This window comes from Phoenix dactylifera, chromosome 12, assembly GCF_051530095.1.
Source record: "Phoenix dactylifera cultivar Ajwa chromosome 12, Ajwa_hap1_PhDact_Kaust_v1.1, whole genome shotgun sequence".
Classification (NCBI taxonomy): Eukaryota; Viridiplantae; Streptophyta; class Magnoliopsida; order Arecales; family Arecaceae; genus Phoenix; species Phoenix dactylifera.
In genome coordinates this window covers 21,793,017-21,817,854 of record NC_143201.1, presented here as the reverse complement: position 1 = coordinate 21,817,854, position 24,838 = coordinate 21,793,017, and the positions used below count along the sequence as shown (strand labels likewise).

Here is a 24,838-nt window from a genome sequence, read left to right as displayed (position 1 = left end):
GATTCATGGAACTTTCGAAGTATAAGTTTGCTTTGGAAGGTCTTGTTCTTCTTTGGCACTCTTCTTTTCTCATTTTTGGGACATGTTGATTCTATCCCAACAGGCCTATAATTCTTCAATTCTTACAGATTAGAGCGCCAACTTTTAGCGGTATATGGGGCATACTTGGTCCGCTCACTTTGGACTCATTGTTAACAAGAAGAGTGATGAACGACGGGTGGCGAGGTGAATGGAAGAAGTAAGACAAGTCATTAGAGAATGGTGGAGGCATGTAGCCAAAGCACCTTTAAGTGATTGTTATTCAAAAGAAGGAATAACGAAACGACGTACTTTATTGCTAACTGCTAACTGGTTTATTATGTCCCAGTCATCAAACTTTTGGATCCAATTGTATCTGTAGAAAAGAGTTTTTTTTTTTATTTTTTTTTATTTTGAACATTGCTGTATTCAAAATACCCCCCCCCCCCCCCCCCCCAAAAAAAAAACCAGTTGTACAATTAAGATTTAAATCCAAAGTAGGAATATACAGTAAATTAGATTTTTTGCATAAATATTTTTCTAAAAATTTAAATTTGCATGAATATCCTTTTATGATATATATTTATTTTTGTACCTTCTGTTTTTGCACAAATACTCCTAATATAACAATTTTTCTAATATTGTTAATAAAAATTATATTTATTTTAATTAAAAATAAAATAAAATTTTGAAATTATTTTTTTGTCTACTACCGCGATGGTCTTATAAATGTTTCGTTTTGTAGATCTATCTATTAAAGATATTTTAGTTATTTTAATTTGAAACTCTTAATATTTAAATGATGTTAGATGGTATGGGTATATATGAAAAAATAAAAATAAAAAAAATAAAATGGCAAAAACAAGTATTTTATAAAGATATTTATATAAATATTAATTTTAAAAAAAATATTTATATAAAATTTGATATTTAAGAGGATATTTATAAAAAAAGCTCTAAAAAATTATGCAACAATATTAAGGCCCACCGCTCCTCTTGTACGTTACTGAGGCGAGAGGCCAGATGTCATGGGGATCGAGTCGTAACCAAAAAATAAATAAATAAATAAATAACAGGATCGAGTTCTGAAGTTTAAAAATGGGGGACGGATTCCAGCTATTCGAACCGCTTAAGCGCCAACAAATAAATATAAATCGGGCTCCTGTCACTCCACTTCTCTCGGTATCCTTGGGCGGTTGCTTTTGAGGTTCTTGGAGTCCGACCGACAAAGGGTTTGCCTTCCTCCCTTCAAAGGCTCCATAATCTTAGAGCTTCATGTCCAAATGCTTCCGTTGTGTCTTTTCTTTCCCTACATCTTTATTCTTGTTAATTTTGGTTATTCTTTATTCTTGCTCTTGTTTGTGCTGGATTGAAGGGCAGCATTTGAAAAACTTCGTGGAAGGAAGGACATAATGCCATCTTGTTGGTTGCTGAATTCTCGTCGAAGGGTAAAGTCTTCACGGACTGTCTTTATCTGTGTTCTTTCTTATGCGATGATAAACGCGATGTATTTGGGCTATTCGATTATCTTGACTTGTAGACTCGGTTATTAATAGTTTTCTTTGGATTGGAATATGCTTAGATTTTAGCGTAGCAGTGGTTATGGTGGTTGATTTCCAGTTTTAGAGATCTTGTTTCAATCCCTTGGATATGTTGCTGCCCCCTACATTACTGTGGAGATGCTCAGGTGTCGCAGGAAAAAAAAATAAAAAAAATCTTTTTTTCAGGATGATTCTTCCAACGGTGACAACTTATACGAATGGAGAGGATTATTTTCAGGATTTGCTCTTCCCTTTCGAAGTCCAGATGCTAGGATCATCCGCATTATTCTTGAACTTAACCAGTAGTTGGAGAGGGTTTTGGCTTCTTGATTTTTCCTCTTGTACATTTCTCTGAAAATAATCCTCTCCATTCGTATCCACAATAATAAGTCCATCTGAGGAGGACGTAAATCTAGCAAAGTATACTAATGAGGACTCTTAGCACGCACTACACAACTGGAACTTGACCTTATTTTCTCTCTATTTTAGACCTAAACGCCTTTTTTTGTGCCCTCTAGCTTTTGCCCTAACTTCTCTAAGATCTACCTTCTCCCATTGAGCAATTCGTATTTTCGCCATCATTCTTTGATTAATTGATCCTGAACTTTTGCCTCTCCCTATTGTCAGTCTAGCAACACATCATAATCCTATGTGACTTTCATTCCTATGCCTATCACTACGAAAGTTTTCCATTTTTTCCCCCGCTTAAAAGGTAATTCCTTGACCTTTGCAACAATATGATATATTATAATGTCAGACTTTGCTCCAAATGTTGTTTGCAGCTTTGAAAGAATCAAGCTTTCTCACCCAAATTGTCACTTATTCTTCAGGTTTCTAATTACTTTCTTTTAAATCACAGATCTTACTTTCTAATGAATGTAACCTATGGTTGCTGACGCATGTTCCTACACTTAGGGGAACTGTTGTGTAAAATCTGCAGGTTCTTTTTTTTTAATGTCATGCACATTCATATTATTTTAGTCGGTGTTCTGTTTTCCAAAACTGAATCAAATGCTTGAAAGGATATAAACAAATATGCAACATCGTAGCAGTTTAACTATGGACGTAAAGGAGGGTGGCCTGTACTGTATACAATGGCTCTTCTTCAAACCATGAGAGGGGAGTAAGGGTTGGTGAGTTGAAAAGGCTTGTCAGGATTATCAACCCTAAAGGAATTAAGGTGGAGAAGGGAAACAAGAGAAGAGAGAAAGCAAGGAGAGATGATGTGCCATCCTGGCTTGTAAGTAAATGTGGAATTCAACCAAAGCGGCTTTGATTTGGCCCAAATGGAATGAAAGGAAGACAAGGATTTTGGAGGCAAGTGCACATAAAACCCAAATACTAAAGCTAATAGATGCTTTGGCAAGTTATGCCATAAGGCATAAGGTGAATCTTAGAGTGTCTCCACCATGGCATAATACAACTGGGGAAAAAGTATTAAAGAAATAACTTTAACAATGGGGTAAGTTTGGGTGGGGGGGGGGGGGGGGGGGGGTCCCAGGGACTATGAGTAGGGTTGAAATGTATCAGATAATATTCATCTGGATTTGTTTTTGTATCCAAAACTATCCAGGAATTGGACATAAATTTTAGCATCCACTAATATCCATATCTATACTTGTATTTGTCAAAGAAAAGAGGGTATGGATATGCATGCCCAACTATTTGTCCGTATCTGAGATTCTGAAAGTCAGATTTTGTTTGTGATTCTATTTAGTCTTATATAGTGCCTGTAAACTTCGAAGAAAAAATAAACAACAAATTTGACATGTTTTTGCCTTCCATGCAATGGTATTTTTAATTTGGTGGCTCAAAAAGTTTAACTATGTGATTTATGCTTGTATTCATATCCATATTGTGAACATCTGATTTTTATCTATATCTACTTAAATATGTCTGTGTGTGTGTGTGAATTTGACAATCCATTCAATATCCTTATTCATATCCATATTCTCGAAATAAAAATGGATATGGATATGGACATATTATTTGATGATACAATTTCAGCATACTGTTGAGCATTGAGATATATTCCCTATGTATTTGATCCATTTTTAGCCCTACTGTTGAGTAGTGACTATTAGATCTTATTGTTTCTCTTCTGTTGCACTTCTTAGCTATAGAAACATTGAAGGTTTCATTTGTACATGAAAATTTTCAAATCATAAATATCAATTTTAAAGTGGGAGGAGGGGTGGGGGGTGGGGTGTTGCAATTATCATGGATAGCAGAGAGGATAGTTGGTGTCTTGGGGGAGGATTAGGTTTTTTGGTGCCTTTTTGTCCCCTTTCTGTCTGCTCATGGAGCTCGCTTGAAAACTTGATTTTATTTAAAGGTATGCTTGTCTTGCTTGTGGACCATATTTTTAACTATTAAGTGACAACCTGTGTGATGATGTGGACACCCTACATAATATATGATGTAGAGAGAGAGAGAGAGAGCAGGGGTATTATAAGTGCTGGGAGCTAGCAGAGCCTCAAATGTGTTCCTCTTAATGATTTTGTTGATTAGGCCTCCATAACTTGTCGATACACATCTTTGCGCCACAATGTCTGCTCTCACTCTATGAATTCATCTATAGTCAATCAACGTGACTTATCCGGCGAACATGAAATCCTTTGTACTTAATTTGTTTGTTCAGGTAGTCCGAACTTTCATGACTTCCTTAATTTCAACCTTCACTTCGCATTATTGAACTCGTGTTGAAAGTACTAGTAGTTTTTGTCATAATCCAAACTTTGCAAAGGCACATTTGGGACCTTTCTTTGTGTTCAGATTTCAGAAATCTACTTTTGTAGGTATTGGATATTAGTAGATAGATAAGATAAAGTCCATTGGATGCTTCATGCAAAATTTTAAAGGCATCATGTTGATTGTCTCTTACTTGGGTATATGTCATGACAGGACAATATGGGGGAGATTCAACTAGGTTCTCACACAGTGCAATCTCACGGAGTCAAAGTGGCAAAAATACATAAGCATGATTGGTTTATTGTCGTTTTTCTTATGATGCTGGTGGTGGCTTTGAATATTATTCATCCATTTTATCGTTTTGTTGGAAAAGATATGATGACAGATCTGAAATACCCACTGAAGAGTGACACCGTGCCAGTTTGGGCTGTTCCAGTAGGTTTCTCCATATCTTTTCGCAAGTTGCTATTCTTCATAAAATCAGTGTAGCATTGTGATATACAGATATATCCTCATATTAATTTTATTTGTTATTATACTTTTAGATGATTTCAGTATTGTTGCCAATCGCTGTTTTTGTTGCTGTCTATTTTCGTAGGAGAGATGTTTATGATCTGCATCATGCGATACTAGGTAGTTCTCCTCTCCTTGATATGCTAAGAAATTCTTCTTTTGTGATGCATTTGATGGCAAAGATTACACCTTCGGTTCATGGATTTTAATTATCTGAAATTCAGGCCTCCTTTTCTCTGTGCTGATAACTGGAGTTATAACTGATGCACTTAAGGATGCAGTAGGGCGACCTCGTCCTGACTTTTATTGGCGTTGTTTTCCTGATGGAAAGGAGGTCTGATTCTCAAACCATCTTATATTTTTCGTATATATAATCTTGTTCTTGGTTGGTATTTCGTTGATGCCATTTTCATCAGGGTGCTTGATCAAAAAACTTGTGTGCATTTTGTTCAGTTGTATGATCGAGTAACAGGAAATGTTATTTGTCATGGACATAGAAATCTCGTAAAGGATGGACACAAAAGTTTTCCTAGTGGTCATACTTCATGTAAGCAATACTGTACTTAAATCCTCTCCTTTCTTTGCCACATTTAATAAATAGCGAATCTTGATTGTTGACTGTGCAATGGAAATGCTATTCCAGTGTTAGATAATGCACTTTCAATACCTTGCATATGTGTCTTTCTATCCAGAGGTAACCCAACCTGAAATGATGGGAATGAAACTTGCTGATTAGTCTATGGTGCATACTGACTGCTATTAATAGTTCGATTTGAATATTTATTTCAAATGGGAAATTATTGGTACCTGCACTTTCTATCAAACAAAGATAATACAGATGAAGGAAGTGTTTCATGGGACAATTATGATACAAAATTCAATTATCTAGATATATATGTGCTTTCCTGCTCTTTTTACTTGGATCTGAATGTTGGATGGTTTTCAGTCACTGTATGCTTGGTTTGAACACCTATATTAATTAGAAAGAAGATCCCAACAATAATATGCTTTTATTCAGGGTCCTTTGCAGGTCTTGGTTTTCTTGCATTATATTTGTCAGGAAAAATTAAAGCATTTGATCAAAGGGGTCATGTGGCAAAACTTTGCATTGTATTTGTTCCTCTGCTTGTTGCATGCCTTATTGGAATATCAGCAGTGGATGACTATCGGCATCATTGGCAGGATGTTTTCGCTGGTGGCCTTCTAGGTTTGTGTACCCGAATTAGTCTGCTTGTGAATTCAATTACTTTTAGCTGTAAATAAGAAATAATGCTCCTTCATGCTTGGCCTAACTACCTCCTACAACATATTCCTGCAGGTATTATAGTGGCTACCTTTTGTTATCTGCAGTTCTACCCTGCCCCCTATCATGCTGATGGTAATAAGCTATATGCATAACTCTAAATGTCGATGTAATTGCCACTGTTTTTGCATTATTCATATTTTCAGTTACACGGGCATATTTAACTATAAAAAACTTACTGGTGCTTTCTTTTGATATCCTGATTACTAGTTCGCTTAGGGTGTGCTCGGTGTTGCTTAAAACAAGTATTTTTTATTAAAACAAAAAAAAAAAAATCTTAAAAAAATTGACCAATATTAGCTGATAAGTGCTTCTACAGGAAGAAAAACTCAAAAAAGACTTTTAGGAGAAGCTAGAAAACTTGGCTTCGGGCTGTGGGAGAGCTTTTTGAAAAGTAAAAGCAACATTAAACATGCCCTTAGACCTGTAACTGAAGTTTTGTGACTGATTTAAGCCCATCCCCTGTTGACAGACTGGTACTTATCACTGAGTTTGTAACTGCTTTTTACAGGATATTCCTTTGCAAATTTTGTTTAATTACGAATACATGCTTTGCTTGATGCATAGTAGAACTATTTCATGCAGCCCTCAATTTATGTTAATTTCTTAATTTATGCATGTGGATGATGCATGTCTGCACTGTGGATGGTGCAAGCATCAAGCATGGCATAATCAGATGAGGGATTGCCATTCAACAATAACAGATTACCTAGGTCTTTGGACATTATGTTTTGTTATATCTGTGCCTCTAGTTACTCTTTAATTGAAAGGTGCAAATTTATAATATCCATTCAACAATAACAGATTACCTAGGTCTTTGGACATTATGTTTTGTTATATCTGTGCCTCTAGTTACTCTTTAATTGAAAGGTGCAAATTTATAATGCATATATCTGGTGCTGGTTTGCTTTGATTTTATCTTGTTTCGCCTCACTGGTTCTTCTTACAGCATCTAGGCTACCACCACAACAATCTCTGAGAAGTTCTCAAATCTCTCATGTAATGTTTGAGTGATGTCTTTGTTATGCCTGCTTGTTTCTCTTTCATTACGTGGTTGGAATATTAGTTTGTATCATATTTAATTAGTTTATCTGTACCTGTTTTGCACCACCAGTATGATATTAGCCTGCCTTAGTATCCTGGGGTATTCATCATAGTATTATCTTAGTGCCTCGACTAACTTATAATATGTACTCAGTTATTATGGTAAAAAATATTATTGGTTTAGTTTACTTTGGCTCGATAAGATCTGCATGGTGGTCAGAGAGAATTTCTTGGCCAGGGTTCATGCATTGACCTCTCTTATCTTGCCACAAAATAGATAGTTTCACCAGTTTCCTAAGATTTAAACAATGTAGTACCTACAATAGAGCCCCTTTACAATGTTTCTTTGTTATAATGTTTACCATTTCAGTTTGATCTTATGTAGTTCTTGAAGGTTTCTTGCAATGCTGTTGTTGTATTTTCGTTATTGTTGCGAGGTCCTTTGTAGAGTTCCTCGGCCAACTTTACATGAGTTGATTTATTTTACATGAGTTGTTTATTTTGTGGTTTGGAGAAGCTAGATAAAATGGTTTTCCATATGAAACATGAGTCTTTTACTTAAGTTTAGGCATTATATCAGAATCACTGCTCCTTGTGGAGTTCGTCGTTGGAAACTGCTGATTGGGTTAGATGAGATCAAGCCAGTCCACGCAACTTCACTTTCGAGGATCATAACGTTGTAACAGTAAGTCACTACTGTCATTTGTCATTGGAAAGCCAGTTGGCACAGCATCTAATTTGAATTGTTTCTGGTTATTAGTTTGCCAGCACAACCCAATAGGAGGATGGAATGTCTGGTCAGGAAAGTGAGGTTAGTCCGGTGCCATGGGTTTGTGCTGAGAAATCTTTAACTACTCAATCCATGTCAAGCACCAGATCTAATGTTTTCTTGTATGGGGATTCTATCTTGAGTTAAATTCAGCAGTGATATCTTGAGAAAGTCTCATATTGGTAGCATTTAAACCTTTCAACAGGATCATGAGTTCTAATCTTCACCACTGCCATACCTTGCACCTTAGCCACTTATACCTGGTGAAATTTCACTTTGATGTTCAGAGTCTCTGCGTAACCTTTTTTCCTCTTTTTCATCTTTCCCCCCTTCATGTCCCAAAGGTTGTTTTGTGACTTGGTATTCATACCGAGAGCAGGGTTCTTTATTGTTTAGGGGAGAGTTCTAGAGGAGTATTGAGCAAGACATAATTATCCAGTATGTGCTTATATGTTATACATAAGAAAATAAAGAAGCCTTACAAGGAAAAAATAAAGCATCATGATAAGAAAAAGAATAAGCATCAGCGCGCATGAGATTTTTGAAGATGCGAATTATAATCCTGCTTGCAAGAAAAAGTTACTGCTTTCCTCCAGGGACAACCCCTCAAATGTGGAGTGTGCAATTCTTCACACTGCTCTCTAGGCTTATCATCAAGGACAGAGTTATTTCTAGAATTGTTTATTTTCTTATAATTCTATTTGATGTTCTACCATTTACTTTTGTGGCTCAATTACTTGTGGGTCTAGCCCAATGCTAACTCCAACCATGAAGGGAGAAAAAAACTACTTGTGGCTCAATTACTTGTGGCTCAATTACTTTCTTCTGTGTGCTCATCATTCTCCACCCCCTCGCCCCTTTTTTTTCTCTCTCTCTCTCTCTCACTATCGTGTACTGGTTGAAAGCATAAAGTAAATTAACATGAGACATGACTAAACTAATAGTTTGTGTTATGTGAGGAAATTTCTTTATTACATGGATGGATCTTCTTTATAGTGGAGCAAGGCTCCATCAGATGACCATAATCATCTTGAGTAAGATCTTGTGCGCTGACATCATAGAATATCTTTCTCATTATACTTGACAAAGCTAAGCTAATTCTGTGGGTGATTTCTTGAGAGTATCCTTGATCATCTAACAACTCCATTATCTTGTCATGAAGGTTGGGGACCGTATGCATCCTTCCAGGTGTTGGCGGAGTCACGAGCCAATCCAACTAATGCAGCAAACCAGCAACCTGAAGGTAGCGACAACAATGGATTACCCAGAACCCATCAGAATAGGACAGAACCAAATGACTTGGAGTCTGGGAGAATGTGAAGTAACGCTCTACTCTGACAAGTAGAACTACTGATGTTTACAGATAGCATCTCCAACCTGTCTCTTGTATATGTTCACAAGGCTAAATGTTGGAACAAGAAGTGTTTAGTCATGTAGTCGTGAATAAGTTAATGAATTCCGATGAACCGGTACTCAAAAATGTTGGTACTTCCACCAACAACTTTAGGATATGTCATGGTCCTAGTGTGGAACTACTGTTCAAGCCGCTGCTTCTGTAAAGAGTTCCCAAATGAATGAAGTGCTTGCTCTTATGCATAAAGTTGATTCCCCTGTAGCGAAATGTCCTTACAGCTCTCTTCCAGAGCCACGTCTTAAGTTTATGGTTATTCAATATTTATTGTGATGAGGATGGAAATCAGTCATGAAATTGCTCATCATTCCAAATTTCAAGGTCATAAGTTTCTGCAAGCTTTTGGAGGACGCGGGAAACAGAGGATCTTGATAGCTTGGAATCTGATTGTCCTAAAGAAGCATCGGTGTTCATCCATTCCTTTGGCAGTTTTATTTCTTTTTTTTTAATTATTTTTCAATAAAATCTTGCTAGTCTCTTTTCCTCCCAGTGTTCTATACCCTAGAGGGAACTTAACCACGTGGACTCTGGGCTTTGGTTTGGTTAGTGAGCTTTGTTCTGCGATTGCTGAAGAGTCAACGAATCCATGATTTTGTGGAGTGAAATTGCCAACAAGTATGTTTTTCCATTAGAAGCACGTAGACTTGCCGTGCCAAACATAATTTGGTGATAAACCATTTAACTGGTTTTATTGCTTCTGCTGTTCTCGGTTAACTGAATACTTGCCTTCCTTGATTTCATCAACCAAGTAGTTCGTATTGCACCTTTGCTTGTAGGAACAGTTGGTAGAATAAGCATCACGAAGCATATATGTTGCATGGTAATCGCACATCCTATGAAATTAATGCCTTTTTTGTATTTGTTTCATTCTAATGAAGATGCCCCAGCAGATTGCCTCGAGCTTATCACCTAGGGCTCGTTTGGTTCGCGGGAAGGATTTTCCCTCCTAGGAATATGATTCCTGGAAATCATATTCCTAGGAAGAGAATACCTAGGAAAGTATTTTTGGCATGTTTGGTTAACCATTGGAAAATGACAAATTTCCAAAGTGCTTATGTTTGGTTGACCATCCACTTTCCTAGGAAAGTTATGTATAATTCCTATTATGCCCCTAATAAAAATTAGTTCTTTAATGCCTCTTTAATGCTTCTTTAATGTTGAAGGGTCTTTTTGGGAAAAGATAAAAAAGGAGTGATTCCCACCTCATGGGAAAGTAACTTTCCCATGTTTCTCATGGGAAAGACTTTCCCATGAAATGTGGGAATCATATTCCCATGGGAATACAACTTTCCCATCTCTCTCCTTTGAAAACTCCAACCAAACAAGAGGCATTTCATTACTTTCCCGTTGACCACACTTTCCCCCTCCTTTTCCTGCGAACCAAACGAGCCCCTAAGCTCTTTGGCAAGCACAGCTCCATTTTGTGCCCTTTTTTTATGGTAATTAAACACATCATTCATGTCTTTATTCTCGCTGTTTTCAGACAAGAAGAAAAAGTCGCAGCTGACATCCTGAGCTCTACCACTACCGGTGAGGCCTTTTCAGGTTCTAGATATTCTGTTCAGCGAGACGTAAATTTGTTGGTTCCAGTATTAGGCATCTCGGTCGGGGTTGCATGGGCGTGCCGAGTCTGCATTGAATTTGCCCAAACATCCTAGGCCCAAGTACTGCCCTGGGCCCAGCTTGGGCTCCTCAAGAGCACTGAGCCGGACTTCAAATTTGGTTCAACTGAGCTCCTCAAAAGGATTGAGCCCCGGGCCCAAGTAATGATTAGGCAACCTGAGGTTTAACTGACCGAGCCAAGCGGTGATATTCTTTGCTGGGGATCCAATTTCAAGCGCAAAAGAGAGGTAGGGGAGGTTTATCACTTCGAATAGCAATGGATTAGAGTGCACATGGATAATAATATTCTGCTAGAAGAGGATTCAAAGACTGCGGTTAGTTTAATAAATGGCAAGCCTTAACGAATATCCGGAGAAGGTGTTCTTCTCTCTCACGGTTTTCTTGTACCCATACTCTCAAGGGAGGCAAATCTGATCGTTTGGCGAATATGGCGAGTACCAACCGGATTGAAACATTCTGGAATGAAGACTTTCCCCCATCGTTGGCTCATCTGATGACAGCAGATGCCTGTGGTAGTGCTTAGACATTCTCTGTTGCCACACAAAAAAAAAAAGAAAAGAAAAAAGTGACCGACACAAAATTCCGGCATCTGGACCGTCCCAAGTTCCAGCCCAGCGACACCCATGAAGCATTCATATATCAGCAATTACATAAATAATAAAGTAGAGGAATATATCATATTATTATCTCCATATCCACTTTATAAGTAATAAAGTAAAGTAACATGTCATGTCATTATGCCTCTCTCCGTTTTTGGCGAGTACGGTCCGAATACGATGGCTCCAACATTGAAAGCAGAGTTTAAGGCGGGGAGAGGGCCCTGATCCCATCTCATCCGGTTTCAAATTTCAAACCGGTCGGGTCTCGTTCGATCGACCGTCACAAAAACGACCTCCCTCCCTCCCACTCGCGCCCACGGCCCCCCTCCCTCAAGCCCGCGTTATGGTCACCCGGCCGTAAGAGTAATAAGTGTCGATAAAATCGAAAGCCAGCCGGCTGGCGCCTGGATGGATAAAGACACCCACTCTTCTCCATCGTGGCGCCGTCGTCTTCCTTCCTTGATATAACTCTCTCTCTCTCTCTCTCTCTCTCTCTCTCTCTCTTCTTCTCCTTATCTAGTCTTCCGATCCGCGCTAGGGAGGGACAAGAGTCTCTCTTCTCTCCTAATCGTCTTGCACGGAACTCAAAGTCCAGCTACGTCGCTTGCAACGAACTTTTTTTATCTTCCAACTTCCTGGTGAAGCCGTGCCTCCACCTCCTCCTTTCCCATATCTTTTACTTCACTCGAGGCCAGATATTTCTCTCTCTTTCCTTCCAAATAAGGTAAAAAAACAGTCTCTCTCCCAGGATTGTAAGGGTCAGTTCATTTCTCATCCATCTACTCTTTTTTTTTTTTTTCTTGCAGTCTTTTAGATTTATGAAGAAATGATCGCTGTGATCTTGGTTCCTTGCTGCATTACTCCAAGAATCCCTTACTTGTCTATTGGAATCTGTACTTATGATTCTTCTTTTCCTAATCCTTTTCTTGTCTCGCCCTTGTAACCTATTCTCATTGTTTTATGCATCGAGTTCTTTTTAGCCTGGTTGATTGGGTCAAGTAAAATCTAGGTTTCCTGTTTTTTAAAAATCATGAATATGTTGTGAATTAATTTCTTACGGCTATTTAGATGCGTGTGTTTTCTGTGTTCTGGAATTTTTTCTTGGATATATTGTTGGCTAAACTTACTGATTCATTTCTGTTATTATTGTTAACATGAGTTGCTTTCCTGCTTGAAAAAAAAAAACTCCATGAGATGCTCCAGATGTTTAAAAAACAAATAGATAGCGCACCCGGAAAAAGGATTTAGATTTGTGGGTATTGGCACTGTATGATTGGAACTTCAGTTGAGTCGTCTCAAAAGTGAAATTGTTGGCTCACAAAGACAGCATATTTTAAAGAACTTCGGCAAAGCAGTAAGGAAATGGGTTAGACTCTGCGTTTCATGTTGCGAAATTCTTCTCACAAGGCATTTAAACTGAATTCTTGTCTCAACTGCATTTGTCTTGGAATTAGTTTGTTTCTAAACCATGTATATCCCCTGCAAAGTTGGCTTATTGCATATTAATCCTCCAATAATTATTATTTGCATATTATATATGTATTTGTGTATGTATGTATGTACGTACGTATGTATCCCTTAAATCATTCTCGTTTTGCAATGATGCTCCTCCCACTACATTTTTGGTTGACTGTGGTACCAAGGGACCATTTTAAGTATAAAATGAAAGTATTACTATTTTGCATTAATATCCTTGAAAATTTTTGCATTTAGTCATGCTGTAAAAGCTATATTTTTGTGTAATTTTTCAAGGCTATTAATGCATAAGGGTAATAAAATCATTCTTGCGCTTAAAACAGTTATTTATTTGCACTGTCAACTAAAAATATAACAGGAGGGTTATTGTTGCAAAAACAGAACGATTTGACAGGTTGATATGCAAATATTGATTTTCAAAGGATAAATACATTATAAACCATATTTATAAAGGTATAAATAAAAAAAAAATCCTAAAGGAATATAAAGAAGATCATAAGTACTCTTGGATAAAGACAAATGGAATAGTAAGTTATTTATCTGTTGATTTCTTGTATTGTGAGGTGGTCCTTTAGTAACATTGACATATGCTTGACGCTACTGAGACTGCTTTTCTATTGTGACATATATGAACTAAATGTAATCAGAGGCTTTTATTCAATATACTTCTTACTCAAAAAGAAGGATGATTATAAATGACAATTATGTAACCAAAGTCGTGATCCACTTGGCCTAGGTGAAGTGGTATTTAAACCCCAAAAAATGGACTACATGCAGTTTGGGTTTAACATCTTGCCTGGTTTTAACAACATTGGATGGGGCATATTTAGGTGATCCTGGGCCCAATATCATTGATGGGGTTATTCATCTTTTTTTTTCAGAGAAGTATTTAGACTAGAATGATTATGCTCAATATTCCAAAGAGAAATTTGATGGTGGTTTGATCATCTAAAGATCTTACTAAAATATTTTGACATTGAAGGAGAGTCATAGGCTGTGACTGTGTATGTCAAGTTTTAAAAATTACCCTTTGTTGTAGTTGCTGTTGGTGTGCCACGTAGTAATTTGAGATAAGTCATGTATCCTTAATGCGTGTAAATTAGGATAGTATTTCTTCTATTATTTAGAATTTGAGATGTTAACAATTGTTCTTTCCTTTGGGTCGTTTTGGGGAATGATGGGATGTTTTGCTTTCAGGCCTCTCATGTGTTATGTCTATGCACAAAGCACAAGGATTAGGCTCGTACAGCACAGTTAGCTATTTGGAGATAGTGAGTTGATGGAATTTTTTTTTCATGGTTTTTTCTGGAATTCAAAACTTAATGAATACATATGCATAGTTTATTTTTCAAGAATTATAAACATTTAGTTAAGAATGTTGAACTTTTGGCTACTAGGCTACATAGGATGATTGTTCTAAGAAAGGAACTACATTCTTGGCCAAAAACTAATAGGAATTAGAGATGTGACTTGTGCCTAATGAAAAGGAAAATTCTGAAGTTTTTTTATTTATATATTAGAGTAAAAATATGGTTCACTGTTTAGGTGTTTCCAAAATTCTAAAACATTATTTTGAGTTTCTGAGCGTTTAGCATCAAATGGGCCAAAGATCCTAAGAGATCATGGTATTGTAAATGTCATCTCTGTTGTCAGTTGAAGAGTTTACTTCGATAGTTCTATGGTATTCTTACACTGTCTTTTATAAGGTAAAACGGAAAGTCCTTGGTCTATGACCATCTTTATTTGACCATCGTTTTCTTGTTCTCTTTGCTGTTGATAACATGTTTAATATTCCATTCCGACACCTGTAGGCTTTTCTTTACTGAATTAACTTTATTTGCCTACCAGTACAGGCTTATGGCCGATATTCAGTTGGGTGCTCATACTATAAAATCCCATGGAGTAAAGGTGGCAAGGTTTCACATGCGTGACTGGATTATACTACTAGTCCTTGGGGTGATAGTAGTGATACTGAATGTTATAGATCCATTTTATCGCTTTGTGGGGAGAGACATGATGACTGATCTGAAGTACCCACTGAAGAGTAACACAGTGCCATTTTGGGCTGTTCCAGTATGTTTTTGCTTCTAATCCACTAATATTAATTCTCCTGGAAAGTGGATCTGTATCTTTTAGTCATTGTATTTAATTTGTGTACCATGACGATATCCTCTTTCTTTGTCACAGGTGATTGGAATTGTACTGCCTTCTGCTATTTTCATTGCAGTATACTTCAGAAGGAGGGATGTATATGATTTGCATCATGCAATACTGGGTATATCTATTTTTATGGTCCCTGTTCTTTTAGATAGGTGCATTTTTGTAATATACTGATGGATGTAGCACTTGATCATTGACATTTGCAAGCAGGGCTTTTGTATTCTGTGCTTATAACTGCGGTGATAACTGATGCAATCAAGGATGCTGTTGGTCGACCTCGGCCTGACTTCTTTTGGCGCTGTTTTCCTGATGGAAAAGAGGTGGGTCAGCATTCTTGTGGTCATCATTTTTTTTAGAATATAAATTCTTATTCCAGAAATCCATTTATATTTCTTTCTGTTCTGCATCAAATAGCCTAACAAGTTACTGTTGATCCACATGTCATTTATAGGTTTACGATAATGCCACAAGAAATGTTATATGTCATGGAGAGAAGGGTGTTATCAAGGAAGGGCACAAAAGTTTTCCAAGCGGGCATTCTTCATGTAAGTGATACAGTAATCATCCACCTATCGTATATTGTTGGTTTGGTGATCTTTACTGTTGATTGTGTAAATCTCAATTTGGCTCACATTTTGGAGATTTCTTGCCATATTCAATATCTGATCATCTGTTATTTCATTTATTTAACACAAGATATCTTAACATCATGTATATCACCTGTCTCCTATGTTGCTGCTTAGTGAATGTGCATTGTGAGGGAGTCTAAGTTGCATGTGGATCCATTTCATCTAGTTGCAGTGTCTGGAGCTTCTAGCCCATTAGAGCCATGCTTTGTCCTAGTCATGACTAACTCATGCCAGTCTAATGTATTGGTTGCATAGAGCAATTTCACTATGTGCTTTTAAGTCTTTTAATGCATCTTTGGGTCTTGAGAATGTTAAAGGTATTGATTTTGTCTGTTCTGTATGTGCAAAATGGTGAAGTATGAATGCACAAATATATTTCTGTAGGCATTGATTTTGTCTGTTCTGTACCTGCACCTGGCCAATGCTTGAAACGGCAAGAGGATCCTCTTGTTTTTCATAACGCTAGTCATTTTTAATTTAGAATTTTATGGGATCATTTCCATATCAGGTCTTTTCCGTTTGTCTTCTATAATAATGATTACCCATGCTTCTCATCCATATGTATGCAGGGTCATTTGCAGGCCTCAGTTTTCTTGCCTGGTATCTTTCAGGCAAAATCCAAGCTTTTGATCGCAAAGGGCACATTGCCAAACTTTGCATTGTGTTTCTTCCTCTACTAGGTGCAGCACTTGTTGCAATTTCTCGAGTGGATGATTATTGGCATCATTGGCAAGACGTATTTGCTGGTGGCCTTTTAGGTTTGTATGTTCACAATTGGCATATCATCTTTTTTACATTACTTTATCATCTGTCAAGAATTTTATTCTTTTTTGCAGGATTAATAGTTGCTTCATTTTGTTATCTGCAATTCTTCCCACCACCTTCTGATGCAGATGGTACGTTTCCTATATCTTTGATTTGCCCATCGTTGTGCTTCTTTATGATTTAAATATGCTGATCTTTTTTTCTTCCTTCTGGGACCACTCCAAGTAGAACTTAAATGATTAACATTGAAGAGTTCTTCCAGAATTATTTTTTAAAAAAATAATTATGTGAATACTATTTTTCTGAATAGAACTGCTAAAACTATAATTCTTTCTTGTTAATTTGTTGGCAATGCCTTTGCTGTGTAATTACTTTTGGCATCTCAATTTCAATATAACGAGGGCTGGTCTTATGCACTAGAGATGCATGTAACTATTTTGGGGTAGTGGATTAGTAGAGGCTTAAAGGATAAAGCCATGAGATGACTATCAGACAGCAATTGTTTTGTGCTGCAGCAGAAATAGTTATTTGTGCATAGTATGTTCTCTAGCTCAGTTGATAAGAATATATGCACTTTTGTACCATTGTGGGATAGTCGATTAATAGAGGCTTAAAGGAAAAAAGCATGAGAGGATTATTAGACAGGAATTGCTTTGTGCAGCAGCAGAAATAATTATTTGAGCATAATTTGTTCTCTAGCTCAATTGATGAGAATATGCGCACTTTTGTAGTCATGGGACCACCCAACTTATATGTTAAACAAGGAAGAGGAGAGTCAGGTGAGATGCTGCTATATTGAATAAGTGGAGAAAATTGGAATAGTTAGGAAATGATTGCAGTATATAAAGCTCATAATAGCAAGAAGTAGCTGGCCTAGTTGGAAATATATGGTAGAAAGAAATTAAATGACATAGATGGGATACTTGTAGCTGAATTTATTCTTTAATTATGAACTTGTGTTTATGATCAACAGATCATTTATATAGTTTTAAGGATGAGCTTGCTTCCTGCCTTGAGTCAATCTATATCTTCTAAGAGGCTTTTACAGTTTTCCACCCTAATCCAATTAACCTTGGAATCAAAAATCACTGTATACATTCACCATCTCAGCATAACTATGCTGTTCGCATCTCTTGAGCTGCATCCATTTAGTCCTTGGTCTCTAAGGGAGACAAATAAGAGCATGGCACCAGCCAAAAATGGGTTATTTAACAAGTTACATAATTTTTTAAGAAAAATCTTTGAGCATGTAAATTTTGTGCATGACTCTTATGTCACGTGCCTTCATTTTTTCCCACAAAGTGTGACTCCTGGTTTTAAAATTCTTAAATTTCTATATGATATCTGGAGCCTATGTGCTTCTATTTCTAGTGTCAAAAAGCCATTGCTCCCATCTGATATGCTGTGAATCCTCACGCCTTCTAAAGCCCAAATGCCTTCCCTTCCTTTTACTTAAAGCCTTTCATGAAATCACAACCACACATCAGATGGTGCTTCCTTAAATCAGATACATGAATCCCATTTTTGGGAGGTCTCCTACCTTAATGCTGAAATTGGGCTAGGTTAGGCTGGGCTTTCTTACAGCTCGAGTCTCGGTCTGAAAAAATTTTCGGGCTTGCACCTAGACCTAAGCCAAAATTTTTTTGGAGGCCCTATAAAATAGTATAAAAATACCATATAAAATAAAAATAAAAAAGTACTATTATATAAAAACGAAAAAAATGTAGATGGAGATAGATCACTCTGAGGGAGGGGGGCATTGAGAGAGAGAAGGTGATTTGGAGCGGGAGGGCTACTTTAGGAGGATTAATGGCCCCATAATGGACTATTCGGGCCACTTCGGATAGGTCTAAATAGGATTCTGGAACAATATTCACCATATAACACGATCGTGAGCCCCAACTTTTGGAGGCCATAACATTCATTCAGCATCCTATTTTGATGTGCCATGCATCAAAATGAAGCTCTAGACAAGTACTACAATGGTGCATCCATCCCTAAATGTGCAGTTAGTGGTTGAGGGCATATGACGATGTTTGGGTCTTGAAACGGGCTAATCAAAACTTTGACTGTTCATAACTCACAATTCGGAAAGAATTAAGTGAAGTTACTAAAGACAAAGTCGATATAGAAGTGGAGATCTAGCTTTGTGGAAACTTTAGCATTTTCATGATTATTTTCATTATTCACGGTTTTTTTGGAAAAGCTATGACCTCTTCCAATTAGAGGAACCCTCACTAATAAATCAAAGGATTATAATTTGCTTTATTGTTTCATTAATGAAAAAGGTTATAGTATCCGACTTTCAAAATTTTCTTATTTTCTATTTTTTTATTTTTACATAGTCAAGTTGAACGGGTTAAATAAAACTTTTTTCCTTATAGTATCAATTAATTATCCAAGCTTTGGTACTTTAATGAGCGGAGGCCCTAATTTGTGGTCCAAACCACAACCAATACAAGCAGATAAGAGAATAATTTTCAGTGCTTCAAGTACATTAAAGGACAAAGATGGGATTAGCCCCTACTTCTACTTTAGCAAATGATGATGTAAGAGATATCTCACACAATTGGAGTAAAAGATTGCCTAGCTCACTGAGCTTGTGTCTAGACTGGCACCTTCAACTCGAGCACTAGCAACTCTTGTGATGAAGCTGTCTCCAATGTTTGAAAATGAAGATCAACCATCCAGCGACGAAGATGAGCAACATGCAGGTACTAGTCACCTTCTTTAACCTTCAAAGTCAAAGCTTGAACCAAATTCCTGTATATGGAGTTTATCGATGACGAGAAACTAGACAAGTGGTTGGACCATTTGGAAGTGTAAACATCGCAATGTTAATTTAGAGGTGCTTGATTTATTATATATAACAGGGCTACAGTTGTGTGATTTATTATACATAATGGGACTCCAGTTGTGTGAGTTGCATGTTAGGATGGTGATAGGTGGCTAATTCATTCTGAGGCATAGCCGGTCCGAGGTAAAGACGTATGGATGTTAAAATATCAGCTCTAGGTAAAGTATTGGGATGGGCAAAGAATGTGGGGTGTAGGAAGTATGAGCTGAAATGGATATGCTAAAAGAGTTGCTAGATTCCTGAATGGAGATTTTGCATGACCTTCCAAGTTGATTCTGGAAGCTGATTTTGCATGCTGTTGGAGAAGAAAATAGCATGGCTGATTGACTGGAAAACTGCAGAAAGAATTTGGACGTGGTTGGGAATCTGGCTTCCTATTGAGATGATGAGTTATTAGATTTGGGAGGGAGCATATGTAGGAACATATGTTGCAACAAGTTGGCTGAATTACAAAGACAATAAATAAAACAAAATTAAGTGAACAAAAAAGAACATAGGTCTTCTGTCAATTCTTGTTGGAAGTATTGTTAATTTGCAGCTTGTTCCTGCATCACGCGCATAATTTCTGACAGCTGCATAATTGATGAATAATAATGTATGTACTCATCCATGCTGTTTTCGTATTTATAGTTTGTTGAGTTGCTCAGTAACTGCAGCATCATCAAATGTTTGTATCTATTAGTACTTATAGGACATCCACAGCTCGAGTCATAACCTTGTCAATGCTGTCACAAGATAGTCTGGAACATCAGAAATAAAGAAACTGATGCAGCAATTGTTACACTCTCATTTTGTGCTCAAGACCTCTCCTGACACATTAGCTTTGTTATGTGTGGTAGTTCATCTTTTCATTTTTCTTGGTGCAGGTTGGGGCCCTTTTGCATATTTCCAGATGTTGGCAGAGACACGCAATAGCATTCATGGATCAACTAATACAAATGCTCTTGCTTCGCGCCAATCAGATATTGGAACTTTTAACATCTCATCTGAACATCTTGTTGGGATCCGCATATGAGAGATGCAAACACAATTCTAGATAGTGGAAGCTGGCAGGAGAGATTAATTTTGGACACCTGAGGTAATATGAAGTCCCTTCTTGACAGTGTGGATTAGAAATCAATGTACAAATTTTTCCAGTCCTGCATTCTCGTTTCACAATGTATGAAGTGCTTGTTGGTTCCTTGGTAAGCATCTCAAATATTGAAAAAAACTATAATAAATGCTGCAATGACTGATACCTCATTCAGTCTCCGACCATCTAAAGACTTCAGTCTTCTCCATTTACAACAGCCATTAGGATATGTACCTCATCAAATTTTAGGTGTGGACATGAGATAATAGTCTTTCCTGGTGTACCCCTTCTTCTCTCCTATCCATGGGCATTTATAAGGATCTCACTTTTTTCAGCGTACACAAATTTGGATTGATGAGGGCTGGAAGCTGGGCAGATTTGAAAGAGGGACCTTCTTTCAACGGATGAGTTTGATTTAGCAGCTTGTATTGGACTAAAAAGTAGAGCAGAAAAGGGGGAAGAAAAGCCTGTTGTCCTTATATGTGTGCAATATACAAAGTTCTACATGCTTCTGCAGCCAAAAAGAAATATGGATGGGATGCCGTTGTTTACTTCACAAATACTATTTTCTTCAAACTTGCTTGTAAATGGACATAACCAAGGGAAAAAACATCAGTTGGCAAACTCGCTGTTTTGAGCGCCAACCCTATCCTAAAACCCACCGCCAGACAAAAAGAAAGCATACCCACCCACCATGATCTATCATTGCCGAATGTTGAGCAGACGATTGAAATTGGCTAAGATTACTTCATGAACTTAGGGCCTGTTTGAATGCTCTTACAAGTTGTGCAATGGCGGATATTTTTCAGAATATTTTGCAAGAAAATGCAGTCTTTATAAGTTCAGTATTGTTTAAATTTCTTTTATGATTTTTTATAAGTTTTTGAAACTAGGACAAAATTACCTGTACCCCTTACAGCTCGAATTTTTTGCCTTTGTTATATTGGTATGTTGAAAACCTGCAGACGATTTTAATGCCTTTTATACAGGTTCTGAAAAGGATTTACATAAATTTGGGAACGACAACTCAAAATTACACTTAACATGATAACTAGCTTATATAATTAATCAATAATAAATATATATTATAATTTATTAGAGGATAATATATGAGTCCAAAGCTAACTTGTTGACAAACTTGCACACATTCATAAAAGATTCATAATCACGAGTTCAGAACGATTAAAAAACTAAATTTATGAATACTGCTAAAATTACAAATATTTCAAATATATCCTCATATATAAAAAGCTGATAAAAACTTAAAATTTTTAAACATTTCACGGTCACTTTCCCTTGAATATGTTCGGGAGGAAGATGTTAAAAAAAAAAAAAAAAGCCCTAGAACATTGATCTTTTAGATTTTTCCTATCCCTGCCCAAGTCCAGACAAGCCTTTTATTTCATCAGTCTGTTTCCGCCCTTTATTTCCATTTATATAGTCCACGTGGTTTGCCACCAACAAATTTTTAACTTACAATCCGTTTTGCGAGCCGGCGAATAAATCGCAGACCAATTCTTTGTAGCATGATACCATGAATAATTTACAAAATTTCAAAAAAAATCATCAAATATTGTGCTTATCCTACACTTCCATACCTGAACAGCAGTTTTCTCACGGAAAAAACAAATACAATCAGCCTGATTCTTGCCAAAACCCCAAACCACAACCCCCCGAGTTCCCCATCTCTCCCTCTCTGGTGGGGATCAAGGGAGCGAGAAACCACGTTACCTATTACATAAAACTCTATAGTTCGTCGCATCATGGCATCAAGAAACATGCTGCATCAATTTTTGATATTGGAAAGTGTAAAGTAATCCTATGGACGCCTCTAAAACCCCAGCCTGTCCGAATGATGTTACAAATCTGCTCATATCAAATATTTCTAAACCCAAAATGCCCATTGCCGAAGAAAGCGGATACATAATATTGAGGACCCACTCAATGACACGATCCCACTTCAACAACATACAACGCATATGTACCAAATAAATAAATTAATAAATAAATAAAATGCATCAGCGAATCACACAGTTGATCACATATACAATACAATACTTACACAACCATAGATAAGCATTACAATACAACTCAAACATCCTAGGAGTAAGGGAGAACGGGCATGAGAAAGATCAAGTGGATGCATGTGCAGGAGGAAAAACCTGTGTAAGCCTGAAAAATACTAAAACAATATGACTAAAGATCTTTTTTGGTTGAGATTTATGCATGTTAAAAGATTATTTTCAATCCGGGTTGTTTCATCTCATGGCACTAGAGACATTCATAATTATTTCAGAAGTTCTCCAGAAATATGACCATCCTATATCTGCCTGATTAATCAGCTCAAGACAAGCATGGAAAGTGGGTATAAAACCTTGACTAGGTATTTGGTTTAACATTACATTGTAAGACAGCATGCGAAAAGCTTTGTAGCTCTATTACCGTGCTAAGATAATGCAGCTTTAATCAGCAGGAAAAGCCAGGGACTTGTACAACACCTGTCGTCCCCAGATGAAATATCAAGTCCCCTTTATTTAATTGAAGTGTACAAACATGCAAAATAGAGAAAATTCTTTTTGAAGATTAACAAAAAAAATGCAATTACCTATCCACAAAATGCCATCATCCAGAAATCATAAGGTGGGTGCTCTTTTTCGAAAGAATGAAAAGCGCACTAGCTTAATCCACAGATCGAGCATCAAGTACTTTCAGTACAAGTGTGACCCTTGGAGATCACATAATCAACTGCCCATGTCACAAAAGGTTATGCAATTTCCTATATCTCAAAAAGTACGATGCAGGGGGTCGGAAGGGGAAGGGGGAAAGGTTCCTGAAGAGAGATTAAACTGGGAATAAACTAATGATTAATGGAAGTGATTGCAGGGGTTTATATGAAAAAGTTTAATATAAGTGCTCATACTATTCTACTATGGCATGAAATCCAGATCCCGGAATTATATAAATTAAACTAGCTAAACACACAAAACAATCCACCAACACCTCGATAAAAGATCGTATGGACTAAATAAGTTCAAGCCCATGTTTCACAAAAATCAATATCTATAGAATGCTATATTACAAGATCGTCATTTTACTTTCATCTTGAATGTATCAAGCACGAGACACTAGGGAACGGCTTTTGAACATTCTGGTGTTTCAAAAGCCTAATAATTCAAAACACCTTCCCATATGCCAATCATTACACCGTTCATGAAAACTAAAACATTGCAAATATGTCATCTAGAGTCAATGCAATTTGAATAGAATAACGTAAGTGATATGTGCCAGTCAGAAGTAATCAAAAGTCAGAATCACAGCAGAAAGCAACCCCTCAAGGAAAGATATATACGCATGAAAATTAAAACTAAAACATTGCAAATATATCATCTAGAGTCAATGCAATTTGAATAGAATAACGTAAGTGATATGTGCCAGTCAGAAGTAATCAAAAGTCAGAATCACAGCAGAAAGCAACCCCTCAAGGAAAGATATATACGCATTAAAATTAAAATAGCCCCAAACAGAGGATTAACAATATGGATGAAGATTCAACAAGCCACAGAACGGATTGATCTCACTCACAGCAATACTGATCCCAGCAATTTCTTTCTCGAACCTGGGATGTGTCTAAAATGGAAGAGGCGAAGCACCTCTCAACTATTTTAATTTTTAAACATGACCATGAAATCCCAGGAAGGAACAATTACCTGCCTTGTTTTAAAACACTGATTATAGAGCACAAAATAGTTAAGCAAAATTTCGTTTTACATTATTATACAATATCAAGAAATCAAAAAATTTACCTAGCTCATGAACATGTAGTAAGGCATATAAACCCAGCTCAGAAAGGGCCCATCCATCACACATAAGCTTTTTAGAGCTCGTTTGGTTCGCAGGAAGCATTTTTCCTCTTAGAAATATGATTTCTAAGAAGAAAATTCCTAGGAAGAAAATGCCTGGAAATGAACTTTTGGCATGTTTGGTTAAACATGGAAAAGTGACAGATTTTCAGAGTGCTTATGTTTGGTTGACCATCCACTTTTCTAGAAAAGTTATGTGTAATTCCTATTATACTCTTAATAAAAATTAGGTCTTTAATGTCTCTTTAATGCTGAAGGATCTTTTTTAAAAAAAATAACGATGGAATGATTCCCGCCTCATGGAAAAGTAACTTTTTCATGTTTCTCATGGGAAAGGCTTTTTCATAAAATATGAGAATCATAATCCCATGGAAATACAACTTTTCCATCTTTCTCCTTTGAAAACTCCAACCAAACAAGAGGCATCTCATTACTTTCCCGTTGACCACACTTTCCCCCCTTCTTTTCTAGCGAACCAAACGAGCCCTCAGTATATGTAGATCAACA

At 36.9% G+C, this 24,838-nt stretch overlaps 2 protein-coding genes across 15 annotated transcripts; both read left to right on the top strand.

The window, feature by feature from the left end:
* Window positions 1–1,004: 1,004 nt before the first annotated feature.
* LOC103701868 (lipid phosphate phosphatase 2-like) lies at window positions 1,005–9,479 on the top strand. 5 transcript variants are annotated; one of them, XR_015972234.1, is made up of 10 exons: window positions 1,106–1,250; window positions 1,394–1,466; window positions 4,464–4,685; window positions 4,796–4,883; window positions 4,988–5,097; window positions 5,217–5,310; window positions 5,782–5,970; window positions 6,082–6,141; window positions 7,691–7,795; window positions 9,042–9,175. XR_015972234.1 is itself a non-coding variant. In XM_008784086.3 (9 exons), the coding sequence occupies exons 2-9, from the start codon at window positions 1,431–1,433 to the stop codon at window positions 9,197–9,199; spliced, it is 957 nt and encodes a 318-aa protein (XP_008782308.3). In that variant the 5' UTR covers window positions 1,005–1,250; window positions 1,399–1,430; the 3' UTR covers window positions 9,200–9,479. The 5 variants fall into 5 exon arrangements, 3 of the variants coding, with proteins under 3 accessions (XP_008782308.3, XP_008782307.3, XP_008782309.3); XR_015972235.1 differs by lacking the exon at window positions 9,042–9,175 and adding an exon at window positions 7,871–7,996; XM_008784086.3 differs by lacking the exon at window positions 7,691–7,795 and having other exon boundaries at window positions 1,005–1,250; window positions 1,399–1,466; window positions 9,042–9,479.
* Window positions 9,480–11,884: 2,405 nt separating this feature from the next.
* LOC103701867 (lipid phosphate phosphatase 2-like) lies at window positions 11,885–21,328 on the top strand. 10 transcript variants are annotated; one of them, XR_015972231.2, is made up of 10 exons: window positions 11,958–12,236; window positions 12,319–12,878; window positions 14,837–15,061; window positions 15,176–15,263; window positions 15,359–15,468; window positions 15,600–15,693; window positions 16,347–16,535; window positions 16,614–16,673; window positions 20,266–20,477; window positions 20,807–21,328. XR_015972231.2 is itself a non-coding variant. In XM_088709078.2 (9 exons), exons 3-9 carry the CDS (start codon window positions 14,846–14,848, stop codon window positions 20,412–20,414), a joined length of 906 nt encoding a protein of 301 aa, XP_088565204.2. In that variant the 5' UTR covers window positions 11,885–12,236; window positions 12,319–12,866; window positions 14,837–14,845; the 3' UTR covers window positions 20,415–20,656. The 10 variants fall into 10 exon arrangements, 5 of the variants coding, with proteins under 5 accessions (XP_088565204.2, XP_088565205.2, XP_088565202.2 ...); XR_015972230.2 differs by having other exon boundaries at window positions 12,054–12,236; window positions 12,319–12,405; XR_015972233.2 differs by having other exon boundaries at window positions 12,061–12,236; window positions 12,319–12,405; window positions 14,842–15,061.
* Window positions 21,329–24,838: the final 3,510 nt, after the last annotated feature.

What these genes read in the sequence shown, in the direction of transcription:
- LOC103701867 (XM_008784079.6), top strand. Translation starts at nt 14,200, where the DNA reads ATGTCTATGCACAAAGCACAAGGATTAGGCTCGTACAGCACAGTTAGC. An exon ending in TTTGCATCATGCAATACTGG is followed by an intron (nt 15,264 to 15,358) that starts GTATATCTATTT and finishes ATTTGCAAGCAG; the next exon opens with GGCTTTTGTATTCTGTGCTT. An exon ending in ATTTGCTGGTGGCCTTTTAG is followed by an intron (nt 16,536 to 16,613) that starts GTTTGTATGTTC and finishes TCTTTTTTGCAG; the next exon opens with GATTAATAGTTGCTTCATTT.
- LOC103701868 (XM_008784086.3), top strand. Translation starts at nt 1,431, where the DNA reads ATGCCATCTTGTTGGTTGCTGAATTCTCGTCGAAGG. An exon ending in TGCCAGTTTGGGCTGTTCCA is followed by an intron (nt 4,686 to 4,795) that starts GTAGGTTTCTCC and finishes TTATACTTTTAG; the next exon opens with ATGATTTCAGTATTGTTGCC. An exon ending in TGCCCCCTATCATGCTGATG is followed by an intron (nt 6,142 to 9,041) that starts GTAATAAGCTAT and finishes CTTGTCATGAAG; the next exon opens with GTTGGGGACCGTATGCATCC.